Source organism: Salmo salar, chromosome ssa01, assembly GCF_905237065.1.
Source record: "Salmo salar chromosome ssa01, Ssal_v3.1, whole genome shotgun sequence".
Lineage (NCBI taxonomy): Eukaryota > Metazoa > Chordata > Actinopteri > Salmoniformes > Salmonidae > Salmo > Salmo salar.
In genome coordinates, this window is record NC_059442.1 from 60,680,497 (window position 1) to 60,693,714 (window position 13,218).

At 44.1% G+C, this 13,218-nt stretch overlaps 1 protein-coding gene across 18 annotated transcripts in view; it reads right to left on the reverse strand.

The window, feature by feature from the left end:
• The window catches only part of LOC106606853 (calcium/calmodulin-dependent protein kinase type II subunit gamma), a 133,836-nt gene that overhangs the window by 17,396 nt on the left and 103,222 nt on the right, over positions 1-13,218 (reverse strand). For 4 of the 18 annotated variants that reach the window (XM_045720770.1, XM_014203260.2, XM_045720780.1 and 1 more), the window contains 3 exons: positions 6,801-6,845; positions 6,189-6,243; positions 3,908-4,000 (listed from right to left, as the gene is read on the reverse strand). In XM_045720770.1, the coding sequence (XP_045576726.1) occupies positions 3,908-4,000; positions 6,189-6,243; positions 6,801-6,845 (193 nt within the window). Of the gene's footprint in view, positions 1-3,907; positions 4,001-6,188; positions 6,244-6,800; positions 6,846-10,115; positions 10,200-13,218 lie in introns of all 18 variants that reach the window. The other 14 variants (XM_014203296.2, XM_014203317.2, XM_045720794.1 and 11 more) reach the window with 7 other exon arrangements.

The window sequence follows — 13,218 nt, forward strand, 5'->3', positions numbered from 1 at the left end:
ACGGGTGTGGCTGAAATAGCCAAATCCATTCATTTGAAGGGGTGTCCACATAGTTTTGCATATATAGTGTAGGACAGCTGACTAGTGTCAGTCTGATGAGCCGACAGAGAAATAAGGAGGAGAGATGTTTTAAAATGACATTCATGAGTGCCTGCACCACAAGTGTCCCAAAGCTGAGGTAGTGAAAAGTATTCAGGGTGTAGGGGCTAATTAGACCATCAGATAGCCACGTCAACCGAGCCAGCAAGGCTGCAGGTTTCAGAGTTAAATGATATCCCATGCACTGCGATATGTTTGGAGTTTGCACAGTTTCATTCAAAATAATGGAGAGGCATGCCTAATTAGATGCCATGTGCATTGGTCTGATATCGAGACGTAACAGATTAAATACCGCCCTAATTAACTGAATTTCATGTACGTTTTATTATTTCAAATCAAATTTTATTAGTCACATGCGCCGAATACAACAGGTTCACCTTACAGTGAAATGCTTACTAACAAGCCCCTAGCCAATAGTGCAGTTTAAAAAAATAAGAATAAGATATAAAAGTAACAAGATATTAAAGATCAGCAGTAAAAAATAACAATATCTACAGGGGGGTCCCTGTACAGAGTCAATGTGCGGGGGCACCGGTTAGTTGAGGTAGTATGTACATTTAGGTAGAGTTAATTAAAGTGACTAAGCATAGAATTTCAACAGAGAGTGGCAGTGGTGTGGGGAGGGGAGGGATGCAAATAGTCTGGGTAGCCATTTGACTAGATGTTTAGGAGTCTTATGGCTTGGGGGTAGAAGCTGTTAAGAATCCTCTTGGACCTAGACTTGGCGCTCCGGTACCGCTTGCCGTGCGGTAGCAGAGAAAACAGTCTATGACTAGGGTGGCTGGAGTCTTTGACAATTTTTAGGGCCTTCCTCTGACACCGCCTGGTATAGAGGTCTTGGATGGCAGGAAGCTTGGCCCCAGTGATGTACTAGCCCGTTCGCACTACCCTCTGTTGTGCCTTGCGGTCAGAAGCAGAGCAGTTGCCATACCAGGCAGTAATGGAACCAGTCAGGATGCTCTCTGGTGCAGCTGTAGAACCTTTTGAGGACCTGAGGACCCATGCCAAATCAAGTCTCCTGAGGGGGAATAGGTTTTGTCGTGCCCGCTTCACGACTGTCATGGTGTGCTTGGACCATGTTAGTTTGTTGGTTATGTGGACACCAAGGAACTTGAAGCTCTCAACCTGCTCCACTGCAGCCCTGTTGATGAGAATGGGGGCGTGCTCGGTCCTCTTTTAATGTAGTCCACAATCATCTCCTTTGTCTCAATCACGTTGAGGGACAGGTTGTTGTCCTGGTCTTGACCTCCTCCCTTTAGACTGTCATCAGCAAATTTAATTATGGTGTTGGAGTCGTGCCTGACCTTGCAGTCATGGGTGAACAGGGAGTACAGGAGGGGACTGAGCACGCACCCCTGAGGGGCACCTGTGTTGAGGATCAGCGTAGCGGATGTGTTGTTACCTACCCTTACCACCTGGGGGGCGGCCCGTCAGAAGGTCCAGGATCCAGTTGCAGAGGGAGGTGTTTAGTCTCAGGGTCCTGAATTGCATCATTCAAGTCAGGAGTGTGTCCCAAAGTTGATGGGTTTATTGATCCCCCGCCACTCTCTGGAAGTCACCCTCGGAAGTTTCATCAGCAACACATGACAATGGAAGGCCCTCCAAGCGAGTTGGAAGGGGCAAGGGATTCACTGACACTCACTAACTCCTGTCACTGAGTAGCAATCTGGACACTTTTAATGGTCAAATATGCCTACATTTTTTGGATCCCTAAGTCGGTGGCCATGTCCAAATACCCATACCTGTGTTCTAAATATTAGGCTTTTTGATTATGCAAAAAAATTACGTTTTTAAAGTATGTGAACATTTTGTATGCTTTAAAGTGGCACTCCAGCCTCCTTTCACCTTCATTTAACACCTGATTTACTTAACAAAAGGAACATCTCAATAGGTGGTCGAGGTGAGTCATGACATATCACAAGTGGTGAGGTGAGCCTTTCCACTTTTGTTCTCCTTTGTTCCTCTATTGTTCCTCAGGCAAGCAGGGAGGGTGATGACATCACGACTTCCCATCAGACCAACTCCTTGAAGTTTGCGGTTGTTTCTAAAAAACACTATTTAGCTCAAAACATTTACTATATTTATACTTGGGATATCGCTTTGTAACTGGAAAAGTTAAAAAATCACTGGAGGACATCTTTAAATGACAGAATGTCATACTCACTTCGACTTTTCATTTAGTTCAATTCGCTGCGCACAATTGAGGAAGAGAATCGTCTTTCGAGACCGACGTGATTGATAACAGCTGATAATAAGCTGAGGGGATACGCTGTACCAAAATGTACAAATGGAATTAGATGACGCATTCTTAGATGACGCATTCTTAGGATGAGCCTAGCATACTGATATTTGATGCTTACTACATTCATTTTTACTAAACAGTACATCCTAAATAGCATGTAGTATGATTAGTATACAGTATGCAGTTTAAGTAAATAGTAGGCAAGCCAGATTTCAGACACAGCCATTGGCTAATGACTGTACCAAATTTATATTGTCTTTTTACCTTTATTTAACTAGGCAAGTCAGTTAAGAACAAATTGTTATTTACAACAACAGCCTAGGAACAGTGGGTTAACTGCCTTGTTCAGGGGCAGAACAACAGATTTTACCTTGTCAGCTTGGGGATTTGATCTAGCAACCTTTTCGTTACTGGCCCAACGCTCTAACCACTAGGCTACCTGCCGCCCCTTAATATGGAATAGTTTGATCAAAATGATAAGTGATTGTGATAATTAGTTCCTTTTTGAGTGGGTGGACAAGTGAAAGGAATATGCACAAACAGAAGATTCTTCAGCTGATATAACTCCATTGAAGATAGTGAGGGGGACGTTGTACATTATATTCCCATTCGAGACAGGGCTGGGTTAAATCTGTATCGCCGAAGTTTCGCTCTATAGCACGCTTGAAATGTAAAGGTCATTTCCGATTGAGCCGACATATGCAGCGTTTACCGTGAATGCAGTCTCCGCTGATGCGGGAACATTGCAGCTGCAAAGACAAAGACATGTTTACACAAGCACATATATTTATACCCTCCTACTAGGAGGAGTCAACTCCTTGCACATCTAGATAGCCAATACATCTCTGTTGCTAGTCAGGAACTTAATTGGTTCCTCTCACTGGTGTAGTCATGGCACCGCCTCCTGCTAGAACATTCGTGGGCGTGGAAATATATGTGCGTGGGATAGGACTGTTCCTTCTCACGTCATCAGACCTGACCTTGGGCCCGAATTCCTCGCTCCTCCCTAATCCACGGCTGTCCTACCTTATCAGTGACTGAAACCAGACTGTTGCCCTTTGCCTCCCTCTTTAGGAGCCATGAGATTTAACAATAACATGTTTTGACAGAATGTAAACGTTCTGCACTCCCCCTTCCCCACTCAGTAACTTTCCATACACCTAGTTCTTATCCATCCTCCATTGACCCCAACATATACATTCATTATACATGTAAAGTAATCAATAAGTTCTAGTATGGTAAAATTAATAAGTATATTTGAAGTTAGAATCCAACACCTTTAAATGTCAACGTGGAACTTCAGCGCTACGGATTGAATCCAGCCCCTAACAGTAATACAGAATAGTAATACAGGAAGAGTCTTGGAGGAACACTATTATGGGGGAAATCTTAAATTGCACAGCATTATGGGGAATCTTAAATGGTACAGTATTATGGGGACAGACAGCCCTAGGGCAACAATATTATGGGGACAGTCTTAGGGGGACAATATAAATGAGTTCAAAGGGGGGAAAGGACACCAAGGTCAGAGTTGAGAGGTGAGGGGTGATACTGCTGCTGACTTACAGGTGGGTAGGCAGTGAGGGGGCTGGCTCTGTTCCTCACTGGCACTGCACTGGCTGACCATTGCGCTGTCCGCGCTAGACCCGCACGCAGACACTGCCCCCACCGCAACACACACGCCAGAGAGAGAGGAGGATCAGACACAGTTCTGTACACACTACTATTTTGCCAAGACAAAACACTACACCCCCAACCCGACCATACACTAACAAAACACACCACACATTATATATCCCACCACCACCGTACACAGAGAGACACACACAGTGAGACACAATATAATCCCAGCCCATCACAACTAGCCAGAAAAACAGGGGAGTGAGACCACACTATACACCTCACAATCAAAATACAATACACACTGTTACATTTTCAATATCTAGTTCCGTCCCCATTTTGCATTCCAGTTATGCCGATGTCCTCTAATTGACGGAGGAGAGTGTGTACTGTAGAGCCACTTGGCCAGTATCCACGTCCCAGTCAAAGCCCTCTTTGTGAGACTACATCGGTGCTGTTTGTCACAGAGACCCATCATATAGCTCCACTGTGGAGGAGACGAGGGTTCCAATCTGTCCCTCCAACCTTCTGGCAATGCTTCTCTTTTCTCTACTACAACATACTGTAAACTAGGTCTCCGGAAATACACTGTATGAGGTTGACGATTCCACCGGTTCCCATGTCTATGTGTTTTTGTGCGTCTGTCTGTGTGTTTAAGGCCTGAAGAGGCCTCTGTGTTGGGAAAAATGTTCACCCTCTCTTAGAATGTGGGGCCTTTTTCGCTCGTCGGCACTGTAACGTCAGTGCCAGAGAGCCTGCCGGTCTTAGAGAGTGTTGCTATGTTTCCCTGACAACATGACACGAGAGTGCCATCGTAAAAGCCAGGTTTTCCCTGGGTGAGCTGTGCAGTGAGGCCCCGTCTGCGCTGCACTGAGTGGACAGGCTCGTTTCCCAGATGAAGCCATGTCGCTCACGCTCCGCTTGCCCCCCATTTTAAACAACGCAGTTTTGACGAGAAATACACACACAGGTTTAAGTGGTGGAGTGCCAACTCTTTAAGCCCAGGGGAGCTGTGAGACCAAGAATGGGGAGACTATCTAAAGACTAGGGATTTGAGGGGAAAACCAAGGCATATAAGGCCTTCATGTGCTAGTCTATTAGTTTGTTCAGACAAAGCATAGTCTACGTCCACAGCTAGACCGCTCAGTATTCAGCTCTGTCTCTCACAGGCTACAAAGCATAGGCTACTGTGCAAGTTTTTCATTCTCAGCAAGACATTTTCTTTTCACTCCGTAGGAATACAAGCCTTCAAACTACTAAACTACTTCTTTGACTTCTCCGCAGCAGCTGTAGATGCCGGTAAAGACCAGAGCAAAAGCTGTTCTCCGATATGTCAGTGCTTCATCATTCCCTCTCCAGACATATATCCTCAGCTACAGTCTACATCTCCCAGATGTTCACAGGCCCAGACACCAGCCTGACAGTTAACTCAGGCCATCATAGGCTTCTCTGGCCTTGATCGTGATCTATTCTCTTTCTAAAGAAATGAAAGAGAAGGATCGACAACAAGGGAGCACATGAATGATCATTTTGTAACCCCAGTTGTCATATAACTACAGCTTTTTAAAACATATGTATAATCTACACTCTGTGGGCAGTTTTTTTTAGGTACACCACCCCGTTCACGAAAATGGTTCGCTCCTACAGACAGTGAGTCACGTGGCCGTGGCTTGCTATATAAAGCAGGCAGACAGGCATCTTGGCATTCAGTTGCTGTTCGACTGAACGTTAGAATGGGCAAAACGGGTGACCTAAGCGACTTAGAGAGTGGTATGATTGTCGATGCCGGTCGTGCCGGTTCCAGTATCTCAGAAATGGCCAGGCGGCCTCCTGGGCTTTTTTACGCACGACAGTGTCTAGGGTTTACCGAGAATGTTGTGACAAACCAAAAACATCCAGTCAGCGGCAGTCCTGTGGGCGAAAACAGCTCATTGATGAGAGGTCGAAGGAGAATGGCAAGAATCGTGTCGATGGTTAATGGCGTGGGGGATTTTTCTCTGGCACACGTTAGGTCCCTTGATACCAATTGAGCAACGTTTCCATTCCCCAGAGAATTCAGGCCGTCATGGAGGCAAAGGGGGGTTCGACCCAGTACTAGATGAGTGTACCTAATAAACTGTCCAATCTTGCATTCTAGCTCTGTCTTTCTGACAAACACCTGCGCAGACAGATATATAGATACAAGAAGTGAGAAAACATGCAGAGTAAGTGAAAGTTTGACATGTACCTTTTCTACTTTTCACATCCTCCTCTTCTGTGGTGTTACAGCTCTCTGTGGAGCCCTGTAGCGGAGAAGAGTGATGGACAGAAACATGGAGGACAGAGAGAAGGAGTAAATGAGAGAAAGTGATATAGCAGCAGGAAACAGCGTTAGTCTGTGTGGTGAGAGCTGACTTGGGTGAGGCCTTCCCCAGGTGTACGGACAGACGGAAGGTCAGACGGACGCTCCCTCAGAGGAACACAAACCCTGCACAAACCAGCCAGGCAGACAGGAGGGCAAGCGCACGAGGATCCACACCAAACACAGCCTTTTGATGATGTGGGGTACAAACGGTGTGTGTTAAAGGCTGCGTGTACTGTGTATGTGGCTTTCTGGTGGCTGAGCCAGTGTGGTTTGGGCGAGTGAGGGACTCTCGCAGCAGGTGTGGCTTGTGAGTGTTTTGAGGGTTAGCGAGACGAAGTTAGCGTGACTGTCAGTAGATGTGGAGTGTTTAAGTGTACATGGTGTTAGCATCGCTCTAAGGTATCTTAGTAGAGCTCTAGCCACTCTAAGGTATTTTAGCATTAGCATTAGCCCACAGCGACTCCGTTGGATTAAAGAGGTACAGTAGCGGCTTACCTTGGTGCCGTCAGCTGGGTTGTGCACAACAGTGGTCTGTGGTTCCTAGGGAAGCAGGAGAAAGTTTAACATGCGGGGGACACCAGGGAAGGCCCAGAGTGTGTGGTATACACACAGTCCACACGCACGATGCATGTAAACACACACACATAGCCAAGCACAAGAGCCACAGCACAAAGGCAGCAGATGGGCGCCGTCACGGGGGGGGAAATGAGACAGGATGGGGGTTTGAGAATTAGGAGACACTACAAAGAGCCACACTACTCCATTCCACTAGAGGAAGGAGCTACGAACTAATGTCCCTTATCGATGTAGCTACCAGACATAGAGGATGAAGCAACAGAGGAGAAAGAACACACAGAGAGTCTGAAATGAGGATGATGGGGTTTGGCTGTGAGATGGGATCAGCTGTCCACCCATCAACACCCCCCCCCCACCTCCCTCATCCCAACCTTGACCCTGCTGTTGTAGCCGGTAACCATGGCAACACTCATCGCAAAAGCGCCTAGCAGCTTAAAATACTGCGACACAGACAACCCCAAGGCACTGTCCCACCCACACCAACAAACAGTAGCACAAACATGGACCCTCCCACAGGACACTGGTCTACGGACTCCACCTGAACAAAACCACCTACACACATGAAGATGCAGTCCTTCGGATAACATTAGCCATTAGCTTAAAGGGATAGTGCAACATTTTGGCAATTAAGCCACACAGAGACATAAAAACGGTATCCATGAGGAAATCAAAGTCTTAATTTGCCAAAATGTTACACTATCCGTTTAAATGCTACCACAGGGTCTGACGCTCTGCCCTTCAGCAAGTTGATGTATTGTAGCTGATTAGAAAAAGCTAGGAGACTGATATAGGTTAGGCAGCACTGCCTTGGAACCACTGTCAGATCAACTGAGCGCTGACCCAGAGAGACAAACCATCCTTTAACCTGTTGGGGCTAGGGGGCAGTATTTTCACGGCTGGATAAAATATATATGCATATACTTATTATATATGGATAGAAAACACCCTAAAGTTTCTAAAACTGTTTGAATGGTGTCTGTGAGTATAACAGAACTCATTTGGCAGGCAAAACCCTGAGACATTTTCTGACAGGAAGTGGATACCTGATGTGTTGAATTACCTTTAAGCCTATGCCATTGAAACACACAGGGGTTGATTAATGTTTTGGCACTTCCTATTGCTTACACTAGATGTCACCAGCCTTTACAAAGTGTTTTGAGTCTTTTACTGTGAGATCTGACCGAACAAGAGCCATGGAACGGTGATGGCCGATTAGACTCTGGCGCGCAAGTTCATGTTGGGTACCCTCGTTCCAATACGTTATAAAAGAGAATGCATTCGTCCACCTTGAATATTATTCATGTTCTGGTTAAAAAAGGCCCTAATGATTTATGCTATACAACGTTTGACATGTTTGAACGAACGTAAATATATATTTTTCCCCTCGTTCATGAAGTGAAGTCCGGCGGGCTTAGATCATGTGCTAACAAGACGGAGATTTTTGGACATAAATGATGAGCTTTTTTGAACAAAACTACATTCGTTATGGACCTGTGATACCTGGAAGTGACATCTGATGAAGAGAATCAAAGGTAATGGATTATTTACATAGTATTTTTGATTTTAGATCTCCCAACATGGCGGCTAGTCTGTATCGCAACGCGTATTTTTCTGGGCGCAGTGCTCAGATTATTGCAAAGTGTGATTTCCCAGTAAGGTTATTTTTAAATCTGGCAAGTTGATTGCGTTCAAGAGATGTAAATCTATAATTCTTTAAATGACAATATAATATTTTACCAATGTTTTCTAATTTTAATTATTTAATTTGTGGTGCTGACTTGACTGCCGGTTATTGGAGGGAAACGATTTCCTCAACATCAATGCCATAGTAAAACGCTGTTTTTGGATATAAATATGAACTTGATAGAACTAAAAATGCATGCATTGTCTAACATAATGTCCTAGGAGTGTCATCTGATGGAGATTGTAAAAGGTTAGTGCATCATTTTAGCTGGTTTTATGGTTTTGGTGACCCTGTCTTTGAATTGACAAAACATTACACACAGCTATTGTCAATGTACTCTCCTAACATAATCTAACTTTATGCTTTCGCCGTAAAACCTTTTTGAAATCGGACAACGTGGTTAGATTAAGGAGATGTTTATCTTTCAAAGGGTGTAAGATAGTTGTATGTTTGAAAAATTTGAATTTTGACATTTATTTGGTTTCAAATTTGCCGCTCTTGAAATGCACCTGCTGTTGATGGAGTGCACCACGGGGGGGACGCTAGCGTCCCACCTAGCCCATAGAGGTTAACACTGACCACAGCAAAGTAATCCAACCACATACAGTCGCTTACAGTACATTTCTTGCATTGCCAAACACCCAGGTTAGGATTCTGTCCCTCATACAGGTTTCATGTCTCTCTCAGGTCACTGCAGCTCAGTAGTCTTTCTGATAGACACCACTATACATGCTTCTAGGCTTTTCACCACAGCTCTTCGCTTCCCCTGGCGCTATGCGTTCTGTTAACAGGGCCAAGGGCCATAGACAGGACTATACCATTGAGATCACTGGAAAGGGAGATTCAATTTCACTTCAGATGAGATGTGTTCTTTTGACATGGCGCCTGTTGTCTTTTTGCCCTTCACAAGGAGATACACTTACATAGAGGGACTGCATCTTCCATACAAATGGGCTATCTCTGCTTCCTGACATTGCTGGATCCTGTTTCACCCATGGTTTTAATGAGCTTTTGAATTGTTTTGAAATTGGTATCACATTAATTGTTTTTCATATGAACCCCAATTGAGCTACTGTAACTGTGTAGTATGTCAAATCACCAGCTTTATCAAGAGGGGAGAAATACAAATGCCAAAGAGGGACCCCTAGGAATATTCAATTGTGGCATTGTGAATCTATTACCCTTAAACATTTAAAATGTGCAAAATACCATTATTTGTGTGTATCTTGTTGAGCATTATCATGCATGTCTGTGCATGACAAGAGAGTAAGTCTGGGTAAAACAGGAGCCTAGTGGGAGAGGGTCACAGGCACAAACCAGTTGTTCAGTTTAAAATCATCAAAACCATTGTCAACATCACACTTTTCTCAAAATGGAGGTGAAGAGGAGAGGGTGGAAGAAAGGGAGAGAAAAAGAACAGGGAGAGTCAATGAAGAGGGGATGAGACAAACGGATGGCAAAAGCAAGAACTGAACAGAAACTTAGGGACTAATTCAATGGAAAAGGGTGAGTAATGCAACAATGAGAGAAACCAAGTATAGATGAGATACCATTGGTGCTGAAGATGATATGCTGCTGTCTTTGGTGCTGCTGGTACTGCTCACTACACTGTTTTTACTGTTGTTTGTCTGCGGCTGGGACAAAAAAAAACAACACCACAAAATGACTTCTACAGAGTGCCCACATAAAAAATGACTATAGTATACTACGGTATACATACTATAATATTCACTGTAGTGTTTTTGTGGACTTTACTCTAGAATTCACTGTAGTATTTACTGTAGTATATTGTAGAATTTATAGCTAACTATAGTATAAATACTGTAGTAAAAAAAAACTAGTATATACTTAAGCAATAAGGCCCACGGGGGTGTGGTATATGGCCAATATACCACGGCTAACGGCTGTTCTTAGCCACGACGCAACGCAGAGTACCTGGATACAGCCTTTAGCCGTGGTATATTTGCCATATACCACAACCCCAGAGGTGCCTTATTGCTACTGTAAACTGGTTACCAACGTAATTAGAGCAGTAAAAATAAATGCTTTGTCATACCATTGGTATACAGTATGATATATCACGGCGGTCGGACAATCAGCATTCAGGGCTCGAACCACCCAGTTTATAATAGTAATAATTAATGTAGTGTTTTTGCGGATTGTCGTATACTGTAGAGCGCTGCTACCTGACCCGAGCCCGACGGGCCTCGACATTATACATCAGGTTATGCTCGGGTAGAGCTTGTTTTTTCATCAATCAATAGGGTACGGGCAAGGCCTGGGAATCACTAAATTGATCACTAATCATTTTAAGCTGAGCCATTTGCTCGTGATCTGCTGCATAGTACAGACATACAGTTGAAGTCGGAAGTTTACATACACCTTAGCCAAATACATTTAAACTCAGTATTTCACAATTCCTGACATTTAATCCCAGTAAAAGTTCCCTGTTTTAGGTCAGTTAAGATCACCACTTTATTTTAAGAATGTGAAATGTCAGAATATTAGTAGAGAGAATAATTTATTTCAGCTTTTATTTCCTTCATCACATTCCCAGTGGGTCAGAAGTTTACATACACTCAATTAGTATTTGGTAGCATTGCCTTTAAATTGTTTAACTTGGGTCAAACGTTTCGGGTAGCCTTCCACAAGCTTCCCACAACAAATTGGGTGAATTTTGGCCCATTCCTCCTGACAGAGCTGGTGTAACTGAGTCAGGTTTGTAGGCCTCCTTGCTTGCACAAGCTTTTTCAGTTCTTCCCACAAATTTTCTATGGGATTAAGGTCGGGGCTTTGTGATGGCCACTCCAATACCTTGACAGTGTTGTCCTTAAGCCATTTTGCCACAACTTTGGAAGTATGCTTGGGGTCATTGTCCATTTGGAAGACCCATTTACGACCAAGCTTTAACTTCCTGACTGATGTCTTGAGATGTTGTTTCAATATATCCACATAATTTCCCATCTCTAGGAGACAGAATGCATCTCCTTCCTGAGCGGTATGACGGCTGCATGGTCCCATGGTGTTTATACTTGCGTACTATTGTTTGTAGATGAACATGGTACCTTCAGGCATTTGGAAATTGCTCCCAAGGATGAACCAGACGTGTGGAGGACTACCATTTTTTTCTCTGAGGTCTTGGCTGATTTCTTTTGATTTTCCCATGATGTCAAGCAAAGAGGCACTGAGTTTGAAGGTAGGCCTTGAAATACATCCACAGGTACACCTCCAATTGACTCAAATGATGTCAATTAGCCTATCAGAAGCTTCTAAATGCCATGACATCATTTTCTGGAATTTTCCAAGCTGTTTAAAGGCACAGTCAACTTAGTGTATATAAACTTCTGACCCACTGGAATTGTGATACAGTGAATTATAAGTGAAATAATCTGTCTGTAAACAATTGTTGGAAAAATTACTTGTGTTATGCACAAAGTAGATGTCCTAACCGACTTGCCAAAACTATAGTTTGTTAACAAGAAATTTGTGGAGTGGTTGAAAAATGAGTTTTAATGACTCCAACCTAAGTGTATGTAAACTTCCGACTTCAACTGTATCTGACTAAGATCATAACATGGTGTCAGAAGTGCTTCAACCTCATCAAATATAAGACGGGAGAGATTATTTCACCGAAAACAATAATGTTCCTTGAGTTTTGTCGGAGTTTAGAGTGAGGAAAAGTAGCTAACAGATAACTGCTCTCTAATGTCTAGTCATTGAGAAGAGCATCCCAAGCGAAGCCGTTGCTATGGTTACTCGCAGACTCAGAGCCACCATGAGCAGAGCGCGTGCAAAGCGAACAGCATGCAGGAGCGAGAGAGAAGCAGACAGAGAGGAGAGAGGAGCAGTTCATGGATTTACTAATGGAAGAAAGTTATTTGGGGTTTTGGGCAGGACAGAGCCTTACATTTGGCAGAAGTAATCGGTCCTGGGAAGGGTAGGGCCTGAACAGAGCGGGCATGTGTATAGCTCGGGGTTAAAATTCATGCTCATGCAGGGCTGTAGTATAGTTTTGCAGACTGTTGTATACTGCAATATTTACTATAGTGTTTTAGTATAATTATCTTTGACATAGAAGTCCAAGCTTTCTCCTTGAGGTAACTACTGGAGCAATTCACTATATATAGAAAAGTATGTGGACACCCCTTCAAATTAGTGGATTTGGCTATTTCAGCCACACTCGTTGCTGACAGGTGTATAATATTGAGCACACAGCCATGCAATCTCCAAAGACAAAGATTGGCAGTAGAATGGCCTTACTGAAGAGCTCAGTGACTTTCAACGTGGCACCGTCATAGGATGCCACCTTTCCAACAAGTCAGTCAGTTTGTCAAATTTCTGCCCTGCTAGAGCTGCCTGGTCAACTGTAAGTGCTATTATTGTGAAGTGGAAGCATCTAGGAGCAACAACGGCTCAGCTGCGAAGTGGTAGACCACACAAGCTCACAGAACGGGACCGCCGAGTGCTGAAGCGCTCAGCGCGTAAAAATCGTCTGTCCTGTGTTGCAACACCCACTACCGGGTTCCAAACTGCCTCTGGAAGCAACATCAGCACAAGAACTGTTCGCCAGGAGCTTCATGAAATGGGTTTCCATGGCTGAGCAGCCGCACACAAGCCTAAGATCACCCTGCGCAATGCCAAGCAGCTGGAGTG